General features: G+C 38.0%; 3 protein-coding genes across 4 annotated transcripts in view; 1 reads left to right on the top strand and 2 right to left on the bottom strand.

Moving 5' to 3' along the window:
- LOC125230177 (extensin-like) overlaps positions 1 to 5,151 on the bottom strand; it is a 117,100-nt gene extending 111,949 nt beyond the window's left edge. Inside the window, exon 1 of one of the 2 annotated variants that reach the window (XM_048135235.1) lies at positions 4,818 to 5,151. In XM_048135235.1, the coding sequence (XP_047991192.1) occupies positions 4,818 to 4,884 (67 nt within the window). In that variant the 5' untranslated portion in view covers positions 4,885 to 5,151. Of the gene's footprint in view, positions 1 to 3,996; positions 4,027 to 4,817 lie in introns of those variants that run through there. The other variant, XM_048135233.1, reaches the window with a different exon arrangement.
- A 7,635-nt stretch (positions 5,152 to 12,786) lies between these two features.
- On the bottom strand, positions 12,787 to 14,268 carry LOC125230661. Its single transcript, XM_048135890.1, has 4 exons — positions 14,077 to 14,268; positions 13,738 to 13,977; positions 13,287 to 13,445; positions 12,787 to 12,927 (listed from the first exon to the last, which is right to left on the bottom strand). Exons 1-4 carry the CDS (start codon positions 14,096 to 14,098, stop codon positions 12,797 to 12,799), a joined length of 552 nt encoding a protein of 183 aa, XP_047991847.1. The 5' UTR covers positions 14,099 to 14,268; the 3' UTR covers positions 12,787 to 12,796.
- Positions 14,269 to 14,439: 171 nt separating this feature from the next.
- On the top strand, positions 14,440 to 15,483 carry LOC125230541 (DNA-directed RNA polymerase II subunit Rpb4). The gene is made up of 3 exons (XM_048135722.1): positions 14,440 to 14,676; positions 14,865 to 15,045; positions 15,284 to 15,483. The coding sequence occupies exons 1-3, from the start codon at positions 14,616 to 14,618 to the stop codon at positions 15,456 to 15,458; spliced, it is 417 nt and encodes a 138-aa protein (XP_047991679.1). The 5' UTR covers positions 14,440 to 14,615; the 3' UTR covers positions 15,459 to 15,483.
- Positions 15,484 to 24,479: the final 8,996 nt, after the last annotated feature.

Raw genomic sequence — 24,479 nt, 5'->3', positions numbered from 1 at the left:
AGTTTATGTCTGTTGCGGGAACTTCGTACTGCCGTTCGTACCATGTGCTACCATTTTATGAAATATAAAAGAAAGCAGATTTGTAATAGTGAATAATTATCTAGAATCTGTAGTCTGTAGTGGTATTTAGTTCATTGATTAGTTTAGAATATTTAGTTGGTTATTTAACTTAGTAAACGTAAGTAAAAATGCACAGTTTAGTTATTAGTTACTAGAATGATTTTTATTGAGATGCTATCACAATTATCATCCTCCTTGCGTTATCCCGGCATCGGCATTCGCCACGGCTCATGGGAGCCTGGGGTCCGCTTTGGAAACTACTACCAAGATTTGGCGTAGGCACTAGTTTTATGAAAGCGACTGCCATCTGACCTTCCAACCCGAAGGGTAACTAGGCCTTATTATAATTTAATTATAATATTATAATTTGTTGCAAAACAAATTCACCACAGTACTGGTACCGGTACCATTGTCTATAATAGACATGTCCCATTCCCATCCCTACTGCTAATCATAAAGGCGCGCCATTATTTGAAACGACCAATGGCAGCACCGTGCGCGCCCGCCTCACCCCGCAAGGATTGGTGATTTGCGTCTCGAACAATATCGCTTGCATTTGGCTTCTAGTGGGGTGTTCTGTGTTCTTACACAGATTGACCGAGTCCCACGGTAAGCTCAAAAAGGCTTGTGTTGTGGGTACTCAGACAAAGATATATATAATATATAAATACTTATATACATAGAAAACATCCATGACTCAGGAACAAATATCTGTGCTCATCACACAAATAAATGCCCTTACCGGGATTCGAACCCGGGACCGCGGCGTAGCAGGCAGGGTCACTACGCGCTAGGCCAGACCGGTCGTCAAAAGAAAAACATCATGAGGAGACCGGACTAATCCACATAAGGCCTAGGATAGCCTTCGGGTTGGAAGGTCGGATGGCAGACGCTTTGGTAACGGATGGCAGGCAGACGCTTTGGTATAAACAGTTCCTACCATACGCCAATCTTGAGACTATTAAATTTTGCCGACTGTACCTACCTAGGTACATAATTATGTTAAAGGAACTAGGTACTTTAAAGTACTTAAGCAGTAAGTACCACGTGTTCCAATTGCTAAGACTTGGTAAAACAATGCAATGATTCTATTATTTATTCAACGTTTTATCATTTGTCACCGAGATGAAAACAAAGGGGACTTAGCGGAATTGTTTCACGTCATGCTTTATTTATATTCAATCCCTGGGCAAATATTATAAATGACACCGTTTGCTATCTTTACAGCTTAAGCCCCGTAGAACGTTTTGGAATGATATTTAATTGTTGTGAGGAACAAACAGGGTTTTAGTTAATTAGTTGCCGACTTAGTTGCGCGTTGGTGCGCAGAAATATTTTTACAAGTGTCATCATCATCATATTTCACTACCTAAGCGCTTCTACGAGACCGCCTCATAGCCAGGGTATCTAGCCAACGTCACAGCCGCTTGCGCTCCGTAGCGTACCGTCGCTAACTCTCTCTGTCACCCTACCGCATAGGTTGACCAGTGATTAGTCACAGAGTACATCTGAACGTCTGCTAAGTTACACCAGCTTCCCTCGAAGGCAACTGACCCACATTGGCACGAGAGGGAACTTTATACCTATGGTAAAATGACGCCTTCATTTACATCTACATTAATACTTACAAGAACAAAAATATCTGAACGCGCTCTTATGTTTATATTATTAGAGTCATGTTCAGTTATTTTTGCCCGTGTCATTTTGTAAATGTAACTGAATACTTTCATAAAAAGTAGGTAAGTATAATAACGTCTGCCCCAGACATTAAGTTATAAATAACTTCGCGTATCATATATTCGTAAAAAACAAGTTTATTTGAGCTAAAATATTAATGCCAGCCGGCCTAGCCGAAGTGACAATCGTAGACGCTAAGTGGCAATCGAGACGCAGTCTGTCTTTGTCGCGTCATAGAAGAGCGATAGGAAGAGCTAGCTTTGAAACGTTTACGAAGCGTAAGCGATTGTGTCGTGGGCTAGTTACCCTGTTTAGTTTATTTTTAATTTATTTAACAAGCTATGAACGGACACATCAGTGATAGCAGTTTGACAAGGTAACTGATGCGCTTTCTGATCCGGATGCAATGCAACGCTAGTTTGTGAACATGATGCTTTAATAAATGCAAATGGCTCTCATACATGTTAAGATTTTGGGGGCACTGCGACCCAAGAAAATCTTATTAGCTCATTAAATCATACTGTATAGGGGGGGGTGAAAAATCACTTGAACATGGGGGTGGGGGGGGAACATCTTCCTGTGTAAAAAATCATATGAGCAATTTTTTTAATATATCAACTTTAACATAAATAGCTATAAATCATCGTAGCAATGAGCTCACTCCATCGTAGGCCACGCCACGTCTTTGCCTCTGGCTAATAGTGTTTGGCCAATAGTAGGCCCATTTATAATTAAAAAAAAAAAAACATTTTAGCTACTAAACTATTTTTTCCATATTTTTTCGGCAAAAAATTGACATTTAAAATGAATCATAATAGGTAGGTAAATACGTGTTAGGCTATTATTTCCGGTGTGACTTTTGGGTCAATCCGCGGCAAGAGTAACATGAATCACCGGTCACGAACTCACGATTTTACGGTATGTTCCATTTATTCATGACGCAAGTTCAAGTGATAATCTATCTCTAAATAAGTGTTACTTTCCCGATATATGCATAGATCCTTTAATTTGCAGCCGTAGTTCAAATAAACACTCAATGAAGTCGTGACTCACGTTACTTTCACCCTTTTGGTAGATATATAGATGTAGTGCGAAAAGATTTTCCTTCGAATTGTTACGGAAACGTACGAACGTGTCATGCTGTTTCAGTCAGTCTCAGTACAATATGTACTGACATTGACTAAACTAGCATGACAAATTAAATACGAACGTTTCTGAAGGAAACCCTTTTGTACTACATCTATACCAGTTTTATAAGCACGTTGCTCTTATCAAAGGCTTTGTTTTTTCAGTACCAGTTACTATAGTTACATTAAAAAAAAACATGACTGAGTTCCAAAGACAAGCACCTTGAGATACAAAATCAATCATAATCTAATCAAAACTAAAATAATCATAACTTCCAATGGGTATCCCTACAAGCCCTATTTTTATACCATACAACGAAGTTATTAATACGTATGTATACATCTAATAGTGTTGTAAATCCATTTAAAGGAAATGAGCTACGAAGGAACTGTGACCCACTTCCGTGGGGCCTCGACCTAATCCTCGACAAGACTTGATGAATGCTCCTAATAAGTTTCATGTCATTGGCTTCGTTTTATTAGGAATTTCAGCGTATTTTGACATTTATATTTCGTCTATTGTGAAGCGTTATTAGCTGGAAACAATTAGTTTTCCATGAAACTTAAAGGTTGTTTTTGTTCTTTGATTAATCTTGTTAATCAATACCTTTGATTAATAACCCCTTAAGCCCTGAAGCTTTAGTAGTTTCATGTGCTCTGCCTACCCCTTTAAAAACTTGTTAATCAATATGATGGTCAGAATGCCAGCTTGACAAAGCCTGTCTTTCTCATTCATGTAAAATGGCTTTATTTATAACATGCACACATATACATTATAGATATATGAACTCACGCCTGTATTAAAAAAAGTGGTAGGCAGATTACTTGAAGCTGTTCAAGGTTCGTGCCACTTTTAACAATTAAAGCATCCGCCACACATAAAGCGTTTTGAATTTTGATAGCGTAATAGCTTTAGCGGAGCGTTAGCGCAATCCGCGCGCAATCCGCTCGCAATCTGCGCTCGTTAGTTCCCGCCGGCGTCCGCTGGGCGCAACGCAACGCCAGCGTCCGTCCAGCGCACCGCTATCATTGTGCTCCGCGCTCCGCCTACGCTCTCAAAACGCGCATGTGCGGCCTAGCTTTAAGGGATGAAAAGAAAACAAAATTCTGATAACTATTAAAAATACTTAACAGGTTGCCGGTCCATCGCCCACACCACAATTTAAACCCATATCCCACTGTCGACATCTACGACACCCACTCCCACCGCCAATGGCTTCACATAGGCCTAAATATAACTGTCATATTCGAAAACGTTAGAAAACAAGTCAGAAAATAAAACTGAATATACAAGAATGTACGATCGCGTTTCGTTACAGTCAAAGAGGATCGAGTATTATAGAGAGGTACTGTCGAATCGAAGTAATGTGTAATCACAGTGCTTGACTGCCATCTCTTAACACAGGCTTAAGACTTTTAAACCTCAGTTTTGACAATTTGGCCCATACTCTTAGCTTGATATGTTTTAAAATGTCAATATTATTACCCGATGTTAGCGCCATGGGTTTCTAGCGAAAATGTGAGCGTACCCGGTTTCGAAAGTGTTAATGTTAAAGAGCGTACCCCAAAGGTGTAATGCCATCTAGGCCACCGTACCTTTTTCTGTATGGTACTGAGGTACGTTTTTTTCTTAGACTTTATCTGTCTATACTGAGTTATATATGTCTTTGGTTACAGTTGTGAAATAGGCCCCCTCGTAGCGCTCGCTACGCCGTAACCCGTAGCAGACACTTCCTGCTTCGTGTGCGAAAACTTTATCAAATAATGACGTCAATGTGCAAATTAGCACTAAACGTGCTAAGTGGGTTTATGTGGCGTTCCAAGCCTCAAGGGTATTTATGAATCAATTTCTGTTAAACTTTTAGTTGAAAACGTCTCCAATACAGTTTCAGTGTATGGACCTTTCTGTGTTGGAAAGCCACATGTGGATAATAAAGTTGTTTAGCGACTCACCTTCGTCTTTAGGAGCGTCCTCCTCGCCCAACGCAATCACCATATTGCTTCTCATCATATGCGCCATTTTCTGATCTTACTATACTGACTTTGAGCGTAAATTTGAGTGTACCACAAAAACAATTAAACTACATAAATGGATAATTTATTATAAAAACAAAATATAAAGAAAACAAACAAAATAATAAAGGAAACGTTTACATCTAAGGTAAATATTACCGCACGAGTCGGCCAAGACGCGAATAGGCTACATCTCTGCTAAAAATTAGATGGGATACGATAGTCGTTAGAAAGCCAACGAGTGTGATCTGTCTCGTAACTGAACTGCGAGTGATGTAAAACGCGCGCTTCTGAAAATATAATAGTTTGGAAGACGCACAGAGAAAAATGTGGAGTGTCCGTGAATCAAAAACAGTGAGAATGTGTAGGTATAAACATACCCATTACAGATCTATCATCATTCTCCTTGCGTTATCCCGGCTTTTGCCACGGCTCATGGGAGCCTGGGGTCCGCTTTGATAACTAATCCCAAGATTTGGCGTAGGCACTAGTTTTACGAAAGCGACTGCCATCTGGCCTTCCAACCCGAAGGGTAACTCTAGGCCTTATTGAAATGAGTCCGGTTTCCTCGATGTATTCCTGCGAAAAGCAACTGGCAAATATCAAATGACATTTCGCACATAAGTTCCGAAAAACTCTTTGGTACGAGCCGGGGTTCGAACCCGCGATCTCCGGATCTAAAGTCACACGCTCGTAGGAGCGCCACTAGCCTAGGCCACCAGCGCTTCATCCTATGCCAGATCTATGAGTGTCTAAATTATTTAACGGCATTTATTTCCAACGATTCGACGCAGATTCGTGGTCGCGAATAACTGATGAACGTGGGTCGTCAGTTATCAAAATGTTGAGATTTTTACAACAATAAATAGTTGGGGTATCGTATCACAAACTTAACCATCGACCTATTATCCTCTTGCCGCCCAATGTGCAATGAGATGTGAGATGTACATTCGGGTTCAATGGAATTTTAACTCTCATGTGAATAAATAAAGTAGCATATCTTTTGTCTCTAAAATTTTTCGAACAAATGAAATTCAACTCAATTTAAAATGCAATTAGGATCAAAATTCCCTAGCAATTTTTTTGTATGGTGGGCGTTACGAGGTTATTTACACACAGATACATACGAGTCAACGAGTGTAGTTTTGTTTGGATTTCAATACAAGTCAATCATTTCAAATTGTTAACAATCTAGAGAATAACAACAACAAAGTACGTAGTATTTAATTAATTACTCACTTTTTGATTCTAACTAATTATTACAAATTATTTGGTGCGGTATACGAAACATTACCTGGACCCCCGTCTATTAATCAAAGACAATCAATATCAAATATTTATAGTCTTCGATCGACTCTAAATTTGACATGTAATTAAACCACTACCAAGAGCGGATTCCCACCGAATCATTCATCATACTCATACTCATACTCATTTATTTATAATATTGTTACATATTACACGTCACAATTGATTTAGGTACATAATTATTATATGGTATATTAAAATTAAAATTATTATATTAGTATTCGTAGTTTGATATGTCGAAATATGGTAAAGGTACATTTTTAAATTACATTAAGGACCATTGAGCATTATATAATATTAGAATAAAATGGATACAATTTTTTGTAAATGTTAATTAAAAATTAAAAGATACAACAAATGTGTCGTAATATTTAAGAATAATCAAAGCATGTACAGAGAAGGTAAGTGAAAAATGTAAGATAACTGCGTTTCTTCGCTGTTCTATCGTATACGATGTTGACTTAACCAAGGAAACTGCTATCAGCTCTTACATTCTTATCGCTTACCAAGCCAGGGGAGCATTCGTCTCTCACATGACGCGTGTGGCCTAGTGGGTGACCCTGACTGCAAAGTTGATGGTCCTGGGTTTGTATCCCTTAGGAATTTATTTCTGTGATGCACACAGATATTCCTACGCGACTCATGGTTATTTTCTATGCTTAGTTTGGGGCTAGGTCGATGAAAGCAAACCCAAGCTCGCGCTTAGCAATAGACCGGTTGATCTAGCGCCGATCGCTTGCGCAGGTGGTCAGAATATCAACCAGGCGCCTGTGGAATTGCGGATCAACCAAATAAACACAGTGCACGTCGAGGTTAAAACATTAAATCTAAACCAGATGCGCAGGTAATACGGATGGAGAAATATTGACATTAGTAGTTTAGAGTGAGACTATGTTAGCAGCGATTTTGATTGGACAGACTTTGCACGTGTTAACACATTCACCGCTGAGCTACTGTCGTAGCACTTCGGCGTAGCCGATACCGTGGATTTCCCAGCGAAAATGGGCCGTATTAGAGGCAGAATGACAACGAGTCGTGATGGGTTAAATAAACGTCATAATTGTATAGAAGCTTACCCCCTTATTCTTATATCATATCATTTCTATGCGATTATTTTGTAAAAAAAAAAATCAGTATGGCTATTACAGGTGAATAGTTCATAGCATTAAAATATTATTAAAATTATAATTATATTAAAATTTATATAAATTTAGATACAAAAACTATAAAATGATTTGTTTTGTATAGTTTGTAGAAGGGTCTCCACGGAAGACCAGCGTCAGGGAGGGTCCCTTGGTATGAAGCTGAGTGGAGAGTTACGCTTTAATACAATAATATTTATTATGTTAGTTAAGTTTAAATTAAGCGTTTTTGAATAAAGTTCTTCTATTTTATTCTATTCATAAACGTTCATAAATAAGGGGGTTAGTCTGTATCTACCTAATGACAGTGTACCTACATACTTATATCTGGTGTATCCTGGAAGTTAAGCACTTCAATTACTCTAACTATTTAGGAGGTGTCGGTCAGGCTTGTAGGCGTCTCAGGGGATCAACGAGCGGAGGCTTTCTTTGCCCAAAGGCTGAGTCTGGCCACACCTCGGATACTGGCGATCAAATATATGAAAGAGACGTGTTCCTAGCACACAGTCTAAGCTCGTGTAGGTGAACGCGTACTATGCTGGTATGAGTGACATATGACAGGTCGACTGTTCGGTTTTTGACAGGAGGTAACTGTGAGGTAACCGAGAGGGGGTGGGCGGCACTTTCAGCGGGGAGCGGGAGTGGCCATACTGTACGATAGTACTCTTTATTTATACTGTGGTCTGGCGGTGCAGATAGGAAACGCTGCGATGCGACTGTCCTGGCGACTGGCGACCATGCCAGAGGGAGGTGAATTAGGGGAAGTTTTTTATATTTAGTTGTAATTTTAGGTTAAGTTTTATTTGTATTTAGGATCTGATGTTTTTATTGTATATTTTGTATGTGTTTTTGCTAATAAATGAAATCGTTTGCTTCACACTATTTAGGTATTTGGATAATGGCGAGCTAAGGATTGATAACTTAGCTTTAACCTTGCTTGCGTAATCTAATTAAAGTCCGACGTAAACAAAAGGATAATCAAATACCTATGCCCCATTACACTACCTACAAACACACAAGAATGGTCGTTAAAAATAGCAAAAGAAACGCAATATATTATTATTAATCGGTACTTTAAGTATATTTTTTTCCAACAGTTACATAACTCGTCGCAAACACATAAATGTACATACGACAAATATTAGTAAATACCTATGGACTATTTACGCATTGCGATCATAGACATATCAATACCTATCATATTAAAGAATAACTTACGAACAATACGAAGTATCCCAGTTCGCATGCATTATATGAACCTATCTTTTCTTTTTTTTTATGGGATAGGAGGCAAACGAGCAGACAGGTCGCCTGATGGTAAGCGATCACTGCCGCCCATGGACACCCGAAACACCAGAGGTGTTGGAGGTGCGTTGCCGGCCTTTAAGATGGGTGTACACTCTTTTCTTGAAGATTTGAAGGTCGTATCGGTCCGGAAATACCGCAGGCGACAATTCATTCCACAGTTTGGAATCTTTGATTTAGATCACAGCCATGTTTGTGGATCTTTCAAACATACCTATTTCAGACAAGTCGTCATATTTAAAATAGCTGCAAATACGGAACTATTTGCGTATCTCTATCGTCCCTTGCTTATTAGTGCAATAGTGGTGGTTCCATTTTATTCGCTTCGGTGCATAAACGATTGGCATATTGTCTACGCGGCCAGGTGTACGAAACCAGGTTACTAAAGATGCGCCCGCATCAATATGCGGGCGCATCTTTAGTAAATTTGTGAGCAGTTAGCAGGCAACTAATTGGGCGTGAAATGATGACAGCCGCCGGCAACAAGCTTCGCTGTTACTGCCATTACTAACGCGCTAGCGGCAGGGAGGGACACATCTGTGGTAAATCAGTATAGGGTTGAACTACTTACAAAAAGTGCGCACCTACAAAGTAGAGTAGAGAGAAAGGAAAAAGTAGAATTCATTTGGTTTCCAATTTTATCTAACTACGGTCCTCCAAGGTACGGTACGATCCTGGCAAGGTCGCCATGTAAGGTGAGGGTTCGGAGTAGAGTGGAAACGACTGTTTAAATTAAATGATGATTTAATACTACTCTCATACATGAGTAATTGGTCCTTATATATAACTTATCAGCTACGTACATAACTATACATAGTATACACTACATACTCGTATACCTAAGTTTGTATAAGGTGCAACATGCAACATGGAAAAAATGGATCAGTTGCAATTGTCCCCCAGTCGAAATAGAAAAATAAGTTTTCTTACACTTGCATCAAACGGGGTAACCGGGGTAAGTTTAGTAAGTGTAGTAATTAATAGTCCCATTATACTATGTTTTTAGTGAGAGCTGTTTAGGAAATAAGCGAATGTTTTATCGTGTGTTTGAAACATTGTCTCCTGCTCTTTTATTTCTGTTTGCTTTCCAAATAAATAAAATAAAATAAACCGTCATTGTTCCGACTTCTAACGTGTAAAATCGAATTTGAACCAAATCAATATCACAACTTGGTTTGGTCGATTTAAACATTTTCCACCGCTCGCCTCGCTCGCTCCGCATTAAGAATAGGTAACTGGCATCCCAATTCCCTCAAAATTCAGGTCAATTTCCAACCCGGATCCTTTTAAACCGTCCGCCCTTCCCTGTTTATATTTATGCCTGTCTCGTAATATTTGTAAGTCGGTAATATTATCGCTACGCAAATAACCTTAAGAAAATAATCCGTAGGTGTCGCGTACGCTTCCGTGTCTGTTATTAGATCACCATAAAACTTAATAGATATTATCTATTAAGTTTTATGGTTATGGCGAGATTACCACCCACTGTATAATTTAAATTTAATGAAATAAACTAATGAAGAATGAAATGAGTTTAATCGATTTATACTTTACGTATGCCTCAGGTATAGGATAAACTTACATGCCGATTACCTACTTTAGGTACGAAATAATCTTGATTATTTTTAACAAAAACTAAACTATGACAAACTTTAACCATACAAAGATCAACTTAGCCCCATACTAGGCAAAATTTGTACTCTGAGTGCCAGGCGAATAAATGGACGTAATATGTAAATTCAGTGGCCTGATATTTGAATAAAACTTTTTATAACTTAAACAACAAAATAAATATTCCAATTATTATAAACTCATTTTAATACTAAGTATATGACTTCCGTTGTAAAAGTGTGTCAAGAAACGAATGACAGTTTGTTATTAACACGGTCAAGTGAAATACCCTCAAAAATATGTTACGAGTAGGTACTTACGTACCAACAAAACATTCGAACAATGAAATAACTGAACTACGCCTAGAACAATGTTTGGGCAGCGTTGCTATGACAACGCCCGCTCGACCGGCGGCCGATCTTAAATCGACTTATGTAGTTATGTAAATCGTAAGGTCAAGGTCGAACATAACGACTCTAAAGACCTAAGTAACCGTCGTGGCGAGCAGAGGTGTGATAAGATTGCGTGCGGTTCAGGGATGTCTCAAGGCGTACTATGTGGCGAGTCATTGACTGACAGATCTTGACATTCTTGACCGGCAGTCCATTGCCGCGAATGATCTGCTGAAAATTGCATGAACATCGAATACGTGTGGGATCATTGTAATAGTTTACGTCAAAATATTCTAGTTTTCGTCGATCATACACATATCAAATAAAATATTTAATTTTATTTACTTAACTGCTCGCAATTTTTGACCTTGTGATGATGTGGGGTGATTTGGGGTGCAGACGTGCGATTCAGACGACGTTTATACTCGTCAAAGGGTCAAAATATTTAAAAGATGGACTTACATCTTAGGAGCAGCCTCATAGCCTTGACAAGCGATAGAGTTAGTAGCGATGTTCAGACTTCGACCACGTATGTTTGAGTCCCTGCAGAAGCCATGCAATATTAATTTCACTGAAATATACCTGTTAAAATATAATAGAGAACAGACTTTGGCCCAGAAGCCATGCAATAATAACAGTTGAAAAGAACTGAAAGACACCTAATTGGGAATTTTCGCGAAATATTCAAAAACTTTTTTTCTAAAACAGGTATATATTGAATGTTTCTCCTACTCAGAATCACGAGCTCTTTCCATCCTACTAGGCGGGAAAAAACGTGACAAATTTAATTTTTCTTCGTTAAAATTAGTTTCAAACACTTTGTACAGCGGTTACAAACTGGAAAGTATGCAAAATAAAAGAAAATTTTGGGACCATTTTTTTCTCTTATTTTTTGTCCTAGATCGAAAGGGCTCGTGATTCTGAGTAGGAAAAACATAAAATTCACCTACCTTAGAAACAATATTTTTGTTGATTCTTCTCGCGAAAATGTCCAATTATTTACTAAAACTATTCTACAGAAGAAAGACTGGGGTCTTTAACTCTTGTACGTAAAGCATATTTTACGCAGTGCGTCATCATGAGCCTTGTCTGAATCCGTGAAGTTTATAATTGGACTGGGAACCGTGCGCGTCAGTTATCGTCATTGGCGGTCAAAGGGTTAAGGACATTTTTCAATGGGTCAATCAAGTTTTCCTCATCATCATCATCATTTCAGCCATTAATCGCCCACTGATGGCATAGGCCTCCCTTCCTGTACGCCACTTATCCCTCGGCTGCGGTCCTGGGCTGATCTCATGCAGAAGTGCCCCGCAGTTTTACGAATGTCGTCCACCCAACGGAACGGATGCCAGGCGGCAGGCGCTTCTTACACCGTGGCTTGCGTGGGCGACGGTCGCGCGATGATCGCGCGACGGCGATGCGACACTGGATTCATTATGAAACGGCTAAAATCATTCCATAGCAAAAAAATACATTCCATTTATGTGAATTTTGCTAGACTCGATCAAATATCAGGTGGCTACGTTTTCCACTTCCATGTATTAAAGTAACTTTATTTAGGAAAACAAACAGTAAATTGTATAAAAAAGTAATTCAGGGACTTAAATATACATTTATTTACACTTTTATCCCTTTTTTTAACATATTACAGTACATTTTTTGCAAAAAAGACGGGCGACGCTTACTTATCGGCTTGTTTTTCCCAGAGTCCGGCTCCCGGCGCCTAAAAACGGAATGTTTTATAAAACGACACGTGCCACTTAAACCTCACCGCAAACCTTATCGACATGGAAGTATGAGACGCGACGGCGACGGTCGTGCTACCGTCGCCCACGCAAGACACGGCGTTACATCCGATAGTGACCACCGTTCGGTCAAGTTTCCCTCATAACCTTATAACTTGTCAACTATGTTACATTTACACCCTGTATCAAAACCTCCTAGAAGATGAAAAAAAACTGATCAACCCATTGAGTTAAAATTAATTGAAATGATGTTTAAGACTTAATCTAATCAGCTTCAGTGTCTTGAACTATTTTCTTTTCAAAAATAGATCTTACTTGTATCTCAATGTTTTTCAACTAAGTACATTTATAGTAAGTATTATGTATAATAATATAATGGTCTCAAAAGAATAATCAACTGTTCTACTCTACAAATTTTATTGTATAGGATTTAAACCAACTTCAGAAAATAAATAGGCTGTAGATTCCACACGAAAATAAGTGTCGAATTCCCATGCTGTAGCATACATGTCTAATAGTTTTTCATCTCTGCAGTGTGCTATATTCTCTGAAAAAGGTAACAAAAAAATATTATTAATTAAGTACCTACATACATGATGAATATTATAAACAACAGGGGTGATTAACCACAAAATATTAAAAGATCATTATTCTCATTATTTTATACTTTTTGGATAGTAGAAATATATATTTTTATTTAAGACTGTGATAGATCATTTAATAACTTGTATTGCCATAATGCAGATCCACATATGAAAAAACTGTGTGAAAAAAATAATTGTGGCATACAAAAGGTTAAATTATTAGAACAATATTTAAGCTAAATATAACTTTTCTTAACATACATAAATTCTTCCTTTATACATGTGCCTATAAAGTAAGAATTTATATATGTTGGGAACATACCTGTGACAACAGATTTAAGTCTATGCTCCTGCTGCAAAGTGTCGAACACTTCAATCACATTTTCTGAAATATCCATTGCGGTCCAAGTCAATATGACGGGTTGTGCCACCTGCTGCAGCTTTGCTAAAGCTTGCAACTGCTTATTAATAACAGCTACCCCTAAAAACATTTTTTGGGAGTATTACTTATGGGACTTGGCCCTTTGTGCGTACATAAGCTGTGACTTAGGACAAATCATACAAAAAATTAAAAGTGACTGTACTTTGTGGGAGATAATATGATAAAAGAAAGAGGATGCAGGTGAATAGTGAGATGAAGAAGGCATTGGCTAAATAAACCATACTGTGCCAACCCCAAATGATAAGAATAAACTCAAGCCTATGATAATAGAACACTATTTTAAACATGTGGAGCCAATATAAAGTAATATAATATTGTGATAAATACATACCTTCGATGATATCATTTAAACTTTCCAAAACTTCCATCAGACTTTCAGTGAGCGGTTGTAACTGGTGAGGATAATAATCACTCCTGCACTCGTGCAGTTTAAGTGCAATCATGGCCTTACACAACTTGGTGCCCTTTTCGCGAACTCTGATCCAGTCATTTAGGAGTCCATGAAGACGAGATACGTGAGTAAATACTGTCTTTGAAATCCCATGAGTATCTTCACTTTGCGTGGGCAATCCTACAATATAAATAAATCACAAACGTGATTCAATGTAGTTAGGCTAGGAAATAAGATAGGTATTAGTATTAACGATAATATTTAGTAGTTGATACATACTTTTAGTTGGAGAATTGAGCATTTCGGAGTTCCATATAAGTTAAATGAAATTACATGAAGAAACAACCATCGAAAGTTTGGAAATATATATTATAAAAACCCTGATAAAAACATAAACATAACCTCTTCAGTAAAAACGTCAAATTTGTCAAGTGTTTTTTTTTTTTCAATGAGAGTTTGTAAATTGTAATTTACATCCAAACAATGCGCGGCCAATCCTTGTCTACATTAAGGACTACCAGTGCTACCAGCCTAAAATAATCGGCAATGTTTTTAGGAATGGTGTGAAGTATCTTTTATAAAAAAACCTACATCCATCATGTTGTCTATGATATAATGTCACTCATGTCACTGTCACTGCTTGTGCTTGGAGGCTAGCTTGGTGATCACTGAACTGATCAGCGTTTTGGGACAATTGGGTTCTCCTAACTCACTAAACTAGCAAATTCTACCTTCTATATACAGTTATTAAACGACGTGGCTATTTACATAAACAACTAATAAAATCCTTATCGCCGTTTGAGTCAATTTAATCAATAATGTCTGGACCATTACAGGATATTCTTGAGGAAGACGCCGCCGATTTACGGTTTCCCAAAGGTAGATGATAGTTACTCTGTTATGTATTTATAATATATCGTTTCTGTTCTGATGGCTCTCTATTGGAATATGACAATAGTATTACAGTTCTTTATCATTATATTAGCTTTCTATAATTGTTGATAACTGGTTTTTTTCATGAACCCCTTAACAGTGAACCTTTTCATTGAGTTTCAACTTAATTCCAGAGTTTGAAAACGCAGAGACATTGCTGATATCTGAAGTAGACATGTTACTAGAGCACAGAAAGGCACAAAATGAGTCTGCCGAGGAGGAACAAGAATTCTCAGAAGTATTTATGAAGACGCTGACATACACTAACATGTTTAAGAAATTCAAAAATAAAGAAACTATTACAGCAGTTCGGAAGTATGTACTATTTTTATTATATGCATATTTTAACACAATGATAATTATAACATAATCATTATTGCTCCTACTTTTCATAAGGTATTAATTCATAATGGCTAGAATGAAGCTATAACTGCCAAGTGTTGACTAAACTCTCCTTATTTTATGTCCCGAGTGTCCTGACATTTAAATATATTATTACAAAATTGCTATGAAATTGCTACAAACATATTTATTTATTTCTTCTTTGTTTCAGCCTTCTACAAGTAAAAAAGCTACACAAATTTGAAATAGCAAGTTTAGCCAACTTGTGCCCGGAGACCCCTGAAGAAGCAAAAGCTTTAATTCCTTCACTAGAAGGCCGGATAGAGGATGAAGAACTTAGAATATTGCTAGATGACATACAGACCAAACGCAGTTTACAGTATTAGAAAAATAATCATTTGTACACTTTTATTTTGTGATTTTGATTGCCCCAAAGCAAACTCCATGTAAATGATAGATTGTGTCCTTCGTAATGATGCACAATTTTGTCAAATGAGGAGGCACACTCAAAGGTTATGACAGATGGCGCCACCTTATTAGTCCATTTCCAATTTCATATGTGAGAGTGAGAAGATGATAATATTTTCTCTCTCTCACACATGAATGACAATGACATGCCTAGACACTTGCACAGGCGCCGCCTGGCGGCATAAAATGTCAGTGTGCCTCCTCATTGAACGCTTTAAGGTGGTTTTCCACCGGCAGAGCGTGAATGGGCTGAGCGGAGAGGGAATTGAAATCGCCCGGACCCTTTTCCACTAAAAATTGCCATTAATAGCCATCGCGGGCCTGCGCGAGCCCGCGCGTGCCTGCCGCAGATTGTAGGTTTCATACGATACTCTATGTCGAAAGCAATAAGGTACATTTTTACAGTAACAAATATTTCAATTCAAGTCTCGCACATCCTCTTCAATCCGCGCCTCGCGATGTCTCGTCGCGCCCTGCCGGTAAAATACCACCTTCGAGTTAATTTATTCTCTAAGTAGGAAGCAATACGGTTAATTTTTACACTAACAAATATTTCAATTCACGTCCCGCACATCCACGTCAATCCACTCCTCTCCACGCCAGAATAAGCCACTTCTCGTCTCGCCCTGCTGGCGGAAAACTATCATCAGAGTTAATTTATACTTTAAATCGGAAGCAATACGGTTCCTTTTTACACTAACAAATATCCATAGCTGGGCACCGTTAATCAAATAGTTAACTTCGATAATCGCTAATCCGTTACTATAAAAGTTAACTTCGTAGCGATACATTTCAACAAATTTAACGGAAGTTAAAGTTAATCGATAATCCGTTAATCGCTATAAAAAAATAATTTTACTGTTGCTAGTTGCATCATTTATCAACTATTTAGTATTTGCGTAAGTTTATATGTTACTGTAAAAGCCCGAAGTTCGCCAAAATCTCTTAAAAAATCCCAGCTGCCAAGTGGTAAAAGCGAAATATTACTTAATAAATATTGTTCTGTTTGGACTTATATCGACGTTGGTTCGGTAAATTCTAGGTTTTATTTGTTTTATTGGGTCAATCATGCGGTCGTACCTAGTCATGTTGCGTAGGTTCCTCGGATTGAGACACCTCTATTCGAAGTTGTGATCCACGGTAATTTGGTAGATAGCGCGGCCCGCCGAACTCTGCACTCTGGCTTGATACGTCGGTTGCGCGAGTGTCATGCCTGATGATTTACATTCTATTTCGCAGTTAGTGATGGGTGCAGTAGGACTAATAAACTTTAGCAGGTCTCGAACAAGTGATCCAAAGGCACCAATTTGTCTGTAGTCTGTAGACTGTGAATTTACGTGACTGTGAATTTACGTGAAAATCCTAGGTTTCGCCGTACTCCGGGCTTTTACAGTATCGGTCAGAGCAAGTTTTACTCGGCGCGTGCGGAACTGGATTAACGATTAACGGACTCGAACAAAATTTAACGGAAGTTAACGAATCCGTTAACATTTTTTAAAGTTAACTTAAAAGTTAATCCGTTAACCAAAATGTTAACTTCGTTAATTAACGATTAACGGATTAACGAGTTAATGCCCAGCTATGCAAATATCTCAATTAAAGTCCCGCACATCCCAGTCAATCTTTACTATTTCCACCGAAGATGCGCTGGGCGAGAATTGAAAATTTGCCATACAAATTTCAATTCCCTCCCCGCTCTGCCCATTCACGCTCTCCCGGTGGAAAACCACCTTAATTTATCTGCCTTTATGAGTGTCGACCGGCCGATGACGTCAATCAAATTAGAAATTTGATTAAAAAATTCTATGATATCTATATTATATACCTTCATTAATTTTCTTAGGGCCACTTGCACCAACGGAAATGGATGGTTTAACCCGAGGGTTAACCCACCATTTTGTATGGAATTTGACAGTTGACAGCCCACTAACCCTGAGTTAAGTGGTTGGAGCAAGTGTTTACTAGTCTTTTACCTGTGTCGATTGCATTAGACCCATGGTAATGATTGTAATGAATCAAATACAGCATGTGCTGGCATTTAAAATGGAGTCCTGGGGGGTTACCATGAAGTGCTAAAGCCGTTCAGTTTAGGTTGAGAGAAAGGGACGAAGCTATAGCAGTTCCATAGCTCCGTCCCTCTCTCTCAACCTAAACTGAACGGCTTTAGCACTTCATGGTAGCCCCCCTGAGCATACTGAGGGAAAAATTGTACAAGGTGGAAATTAATTTAGCACATAAAATTTAAAGATTAAATCTCTTCAAGAGTCTGATATTGAAGAACTCAAGATCAGGATCTGTAGGAATCAGGCTTTCTTTCAAATGGAAATGCCTTTTATACTGATTTCCAAAGAGGACAGGATGGGTGTAATTCAATGGGAATGGATAACACATGATATAAAGAAAATAATAAAAATGCAGTTAAATCAGTCTGTATATTGGATATGTCTGCAATACAGCAAGATACATTACAGTGAAAACAGGTAAAGTGATAAAATATTGGAAACAAAAATAGTAATTAGAATTTCTTCTCTGAAACAAAACTATAATAAAACCATTCTTATGATTACTTAATGTAGACACTATTATTAATGATGTTAATTAATGCCTCTAAAAGATCAAGCCTGTTGTTCAGCACTGCATGTAAAAAAACTAAATCAATTTTTTTTATCAATAAACCTCAACAATTTTAGATAACTAAAACTCAACAATCCTCCGATAATTTTCTTATACCCTAATTTTGTCGCCTAAACATTATTTTTAACAAAATGCTGAACAAAAGGCTTGCTTGAATTGTAAACTTATCTCAATGGGCACTTTTGGTTTAGTTTATTTAAATGTTAGTATTTAATATCATAGTCATAAAAATTATAAACCTATCCTTCATCTAAAAGCAAACTTTAAAATAATATTAACCATCTATAAAATAACTATCAAATCTAAAGTCCTAGCCAAGTTACTTTTATGGTACTCTCCTCGCAAGTCCTACCCAAAACATAGAAAAATATCTTTATGTACTTTTAAAAACATTTCACACTTCGGGGACGAAGGAAGCTTACAGCAATGGCCACGCCCCGTTTTATAAGCTAAAAGTTGTAAGTTAAACCTGAATCCTTGTCGAAAAGGATCTCGTCGCATCAAGCGTGGAAGTATCAGAATGTTTAAATTTGTAACTTCAATTTTATAAAACTGGTTCCTGAAGTGTGCTGTAAGCAAGCCTTAGTCCGAAAAGCCCTTCCACACTATTCATGGTACAACTTGTCTGTAAGGGACTATTTATATAGCACACTTTAACGGCTAATATTCTTCGGGTTACTAATCCTTAACTTAGGTAACGACACTGGGAGAGGCTTACACATATCCTAAATTACAACCTGGACCTGTGACATAAGTCTAAGTATTGTATGTAAAGCATTTAACATTATTTTGGAATTAGTGAGGGATTCTAGAAGCATCACGGAAGCTGACAGGAAGCAATGTAAATATGATCACGAAGCGGGGACTATCACGCCGAAACGTTAGCGATCGACGAACTGCAACTCAATATACATATCTATTACATTGAACGGTTCAAGACGAATGTATAAATCAAGATTCATATATTTATTTTAAAATATTCAATCACTACATACTCAAATTTTATACATGGTTGCTAATATTTTCAACATTACGGCTAGATATTGCACTTATCGGGAAAATTTTACACAGAAATTCCGGATTTAAATACTGGCTCGGTTTTTTCTTCCATGTTTTGTAAAGCAGCAGTTAATACGACAATCACATATTTATCCACTAGGTAATATGAGAATCTATAAGTTGCTGCAGCTCGTAAAACTTAAGGCGATGACAATTATAATGACTAATGAGATGAAAACAATAAATTCGTAGATTTAAAGATTCAATACGCGCTCCATTCTACAGTATCATTGTTGTTTGGTCACACCCATTCAGTCGTTCGTAAGTATCCAATAAAAGTGGATAGGATAAGTATTAAAACCCTGCTCTCAGTCACAAGTCTGTTACGCTACGCCGTTACTCTATGAACCAAACTAACAAGTCAGCACCTTCTTACTAGCTAACTCCTTGACGGGCCGCGCTCCTCGCCAAGCATCAACATTCATATTAGAACGATTCTTACATTATCACATTCATTAACTGAATAATCAATAGGTACCTACTATATGTACATCAGCAACTTGGAATATTACATCACATCGTTTACAATTTCAAATTCGGCATTGTGGCTCCTAATAAAAAATTTGATTTGAGCAATGACAAGTTTAAAATACTTTATTCCAAAGGAGAGCCGTAAAAAATATATATTTGCCGTCGAAATTTACAAAATGCTCAAAAATAATTGCGTACGTCGAAAAGCAGGTCTCACTAATGTTTACGTGTAGTCGTCGACTCTACATTATCATATCAGTCTCGATGGTAACGCATTTTGGCCAAACGAGAGATCTACCTGGCATGGTCCATCTATCCGAGTGGTACGCGTGTACCGACATACCCGATACAGATACAATGACTGCTGAACCGACGCCGAGACGAGCTCGGGTCAAAATCATAAATAGAACTAAAGGAAAATACGAGAGTTAAATATCTATAGACGATGAAGAGGCACTTCGCAGTGTTAAACGCTAGGAAGATACAACAAAATTGTCAAGATACCTGTATCAAAGTACGAGTTTAAAGTCAGTCTATTCTCTTACATCTGTATGAATCCCGCTGCTTAAAGCTCTGCTTTAGAAAATCGATCTGGCTTCGTTCACCGCGACCAATATCCTCAATCTTGGTCCGTCTTATTCTCCTTACAAATTTCAATTGAAATGATAAAAGATAATAACTTTGAGAAATTGTAACCTATAACCCTATTACTTCTTCAAACACTACGCCTGCAATATACAATCAAGTTTATGTTCATAGTTCTCAATAATACATAATATGAGATCAAATATCCACAGTTGTTTTCAGTGTTAGCTGAGGGATCATGATATAAACAAATTAAAGTAAAATGTTATAACAAACAGTCTAACAAAATTATACCGAGTACAAGGACACAGCTTTGTGAAATGTTGCACGAAAACCTAGTGAGAACAAGTCAGTGTTTGAGGTCTCACCGCGAACAACGATAAATAAAAAGCAGTAGCTGTCTCCTTAACTTCAACTAGTCATGAGTGACAGAGAAAGATGCCTGCAATTTGCTTATTTTGCGGTTCACAGTAGGTACTCTGGTGTCCAAAGCACTATTATTCTTCTAAGAACATTTTGGTCGCTAAAAGTTCAATACAAGCTTGGATTAGACATGACAATGATTTGTCCCACTAGTTCTTCGCAATAGTGAAAATATATATAATTAACTTATTAATTCAGTCCTCTGTAACGTTTACGAAAGTTCCCTTTTTATAACCATGTAAAAATAATTATATAAAATAATGTTAAAAATATATACATTTGTTTTGTAAATGCTTTGGTTGGTACGAGTGATTAATGCGACATAGCAAATCAAATAAAGCAATTTGTGTAAAAGAAATACCTAGGTACAAATGTAAAGTTAATTTTACATTAACAGTAACATGATATTGTCAGGACAGTTTGATTAAAAATGATGTAAGGTCAATACGGGGAAGTGTGTCTGGTCTTCACATTTGGCATGTTTGAACAATGCTCAATATTTATTCAGAGTTTATACGTTTGACCACTAATCATGAGTAGCAAGTAGCAAAAGTATGAACACCTATGACAATGAGTAAGGCCAGACACGCTTATCCCGTATTGACATTAAATCGACTGTTACCCGTCGGCAAAAGAAAACCCGTAGAATTAGGTTTAATGCCTAAACTAGGTTTTTAAATGTTTTACAACTTAGGGCCAGTTGCGTCAACCACATTTGACAGACACATCATTGTCACGCAGCAGATGTCTATGGAACTTCCCATGCAATAAAATTTAACGAACGCTTTAACGGTGACAGACAGTTTGATGCAACCGGCCCTTAATATGAAGAGTTGTACAATGTACAATAACACGAGAAACAACGAAATTATTATTGTTTCTTTTAAGCAACTGTTTCGCAAGCTACCATCCAAACAGTCGAACAAGGTTTATGATACAAAACTGTCAAATTCATACAAAAAAAAACTTATACATGTATGGTTAATATACTCTTAGAGATGAACAAAAATGACACAATACTATATCTAGACATGGTCAAGTTAAAACTCGTTTAAACGAGTGTACAGTTGCACAACACGTTACCCTAGCAATATTAACAATGTATCGATGTATTGATGAAAAATAACTTGTCAACAACAATTCTCGAAGCAGAGTTTTGTACAGAGACCTGCAGGCCGAGTAGAGTATTAAAGTTTTCGAAAATGTCCAAACTTTCGGTACCCATACGTTTGTATGAAATATATCGCTACATCATAATTTTGCATTTGGTACTAGCTACTAAAGATTTTAGTCAATTTGTCAGTAGTTTTTTGGGTTCTGTACTTAGCTTTAAAGGAAATTATGGAACCCTCTCTTATAGGATCACTTTGTTGTCTGTTCGTCCGGCTGTCTGTTAGTATATCAAATTTTAAATAATGATTCAGACCATGTAAAGATGACAATTGAATACTCAAGAGTTTAATGTCAGGAATTAGAAATAAAATATTAGCAGATTTTTTTTGCTGTCCGGTATTTTAATGACTATGTTGCTACTGCTTCCAGCTATTTCCCGTTGAAACACTAGTTTTCAGGTATTACTGATACTGAAGTGTAACCAGTCTATGAAACATCTTAACTCGTTAAATGTATAGGAAAACAATGGTACCTAATTATTAATTCGTTAAAAAGTAACATTTTCGAAAAGAGTGCGGAACATTGATAAGAGTGATAAGTTCTGTAATATTATCATCAGAGGAGGACGAGGGTTTTTCTTTTAATTTGACGTTATAGGGTAAATAAAATTATCCTTTCCGAGCTCTGTCGATCATTTTAAATTTAAAAAAAAAACGCGATACCAGCTCGCAGGTCTCAGCCTATTAACCTTTCAAATGACAACCTTACTCGCCATCGTATAAGACTATAAATTGATGCCAAAAGATAGCCTGGTAAAAAAGTGGCAATCTCGTCCCGTTTTTTTCCATATACTGATTTGAAAGGGACGATATTGCCGCACGTTGCAAACTATTTATTTTTTCCTCTCGTTGGCAGATCGCGTAAACGCTTCGATCATACCACCGAAGCGTCTACAATCTGATATCGGCGCGATCATATCGCGTCGATTCCGGGTAGCATCGACATTATAATTCCAATCGAGGCGACGTAGTCGTCACACTTTAATTCGGTGTCCGGAGGAGAACGGTAATATAATCGTACCGCCGGGGAGAGGGGAGGGGGAGACGGGACCGTGCGGAGGGAGGGGGCGGGGTAGTCAGTGGTCGCCGGGCGCGGGCTCGGGGGCGGGGGAGGGCGCGGGGGGCGCGTGCAGCGGCTGGAAGGCGGAGCCCAGCGACGGCCGCAGCGTGAACCCCGGCACCGTCGGGCCCACCACCGCCACCGGCACCGGCTCCGGGTACGAGCTCTCGCATCCTTTCAGATTCACCTGCGAACATCATAAACGGCACGTGAGGTTTCAGAAGGGTTTCGGGTGAAAATGGACACTGACTAATCTTAGGGCCGGTTGCATCGACCACGGTTAACAGATTCATCAATATCACGCAGCAAAATTCGAAACGTCCGTACAATAAAATTAAGAAAACGCTTTAACGGTGACGGAACTGTCGGAAGGTGTGGTGCGACCGACCCGTATTATCGCTCTAAATTGCGGACCGAGTACTTCGGCGTGCCCTGGACCTCAGCGATTGTTAATATACCTAGATGTCTAAAGAGCTCTCAAAAATGACCCCACGAATATTGTGCCACGGTGGGCGGGGCCTAAAAATTGTGCCACGGAGCTTGTCAGTGCGCTAATGGCGGCCAGTTGAAACAGTCGTAGTACGGCATATTTAGAATATATGTTTACAAAAAGAATATGCCGTACTGTTTTGTAATATCATGTGCTAGTCGTTCCAACAAATACGGAGAAAAATATGGAATTAAGTTTCATGTGTAATTTGGCGAGGATCATAATTATTTCGATTTATTTTGTACGAGCTACTTTTGTATGGGGATGATGTTATGCAATATTTTTAATAGCCATTGATATTTAAAAACTTTCATTTTTGTATAATTTTATTAATATCGCGCGACCATGTTTGCCTGCCTGCTGTGCGGCCGACATAGGCCAGTAAACTTGTTTAAACACACGTACGTGTCAGTGGCATAGGAGTTCGATTATTTTGATCACAGACCTTGTGTCACCGGCATAGTGGTTTAAATGGCCAATCTGAACACATTCGTGGACACGTATGGTATAGCATACGCGTAGTCATTTGTTTCCTTTGGTCTATGACAGATGACGTCACTAAGCGTCCCTAAACGTGTTAATTTAGAAAGTTGTAGAATAGAAATAGACGTGACGTCCGGTGTCAGTACGGCGTATTATGATCTTGGAACCACTTTTCGGCTGGCATTTTGTTTGAAAGTAGTGTTCTATGTTATTATCTTTCGGTGGCGACATCTAAGTAATTACATATTCAAGGGCCGGTTTTTTAGTCGCCAGATAAATATATCTACCAGATAAAGTTATCTATCCTTTTCATCACACGTATAAATTACAGTGACAGCTGACATTTATCTGACAGATATTATTTATCTGGCGATTGAAAAACCTGACCAGCCCTGAAAAGGTAAAATTTATAAAATGAAAGCCTACGTTTAACACCTGTTAACAATAGATGGCAACTGACAACAACCTGAACGTGACTGTACATTGATATACAGATATAAATTGAATTTATCTAGCCATAAAAATACTTATTATAGCGGCATACGTGTACGACATAATTATT

The sequence above is a fragment of the Leguminivora glycinivorella genome, chromosome 10 (genome assembly GCF_023078275.1).
Source record: "Leguminivora glycinivorella isolate SPB_JAAS2020 chromosome 10, LegGlyc_1.1, whole genome shotgun sequence".
NCBI classification, from domain to species: Eukaryota; Metazoa; Arthropoda; class Insecta; order Lepidoptera; family Tortricidae; genus Leguminivora; species Leguminivora glycinivorella.
The sequence above is the reverse complement of the archived record's forward strand: the minus strand, read 5'-3'. Positions and strand labels throughout refer to the sequence as shown.

Bases quoted from the DNA above. Each gene is read 5' to 3' on its own strand.
- LOC125230661 (XM_048135890.1), bottom strand. From the start codon at position 14,098: ATGCTCAATTCTCCAACTAAAA. The intron at 13,978-14,076 runs GTATGTATCAAC...TTTATATTGTAG, and splicing joins GCTCAATTCTCCAACTAAAA to GATTGCCCACGCAAAGTGAA. The intron at 12,928-13,286 runs GTATGTTCCCAA...TACCTTTTTCAG, and splicing joins ACTTAAATCTGTTGTCACAG to AGAATATAGCACACTGCAGA.
- LOC125230541 (XM_048135722.1), top strand. From the start codon at position 14,616: ATGTCTGGACCATTACAGGATATTCTTGAGGAAGACGCCGCCGATTTA. The intron at 14,677-14,864 runs GTAGATGATAGT...ACTTAATTCCAG, and splicing joins CGATTTACGGTTTCCCAAAG to AGTTTGAAAACGCAGAGACA. The intron at 15,046-15,283 runs GTATGTACTATT...TCTTTGTTTCAG, and splicing joins ACTATTACAGCAGTTCGGAA to CCTTCTACAAGTAAAAAAGC.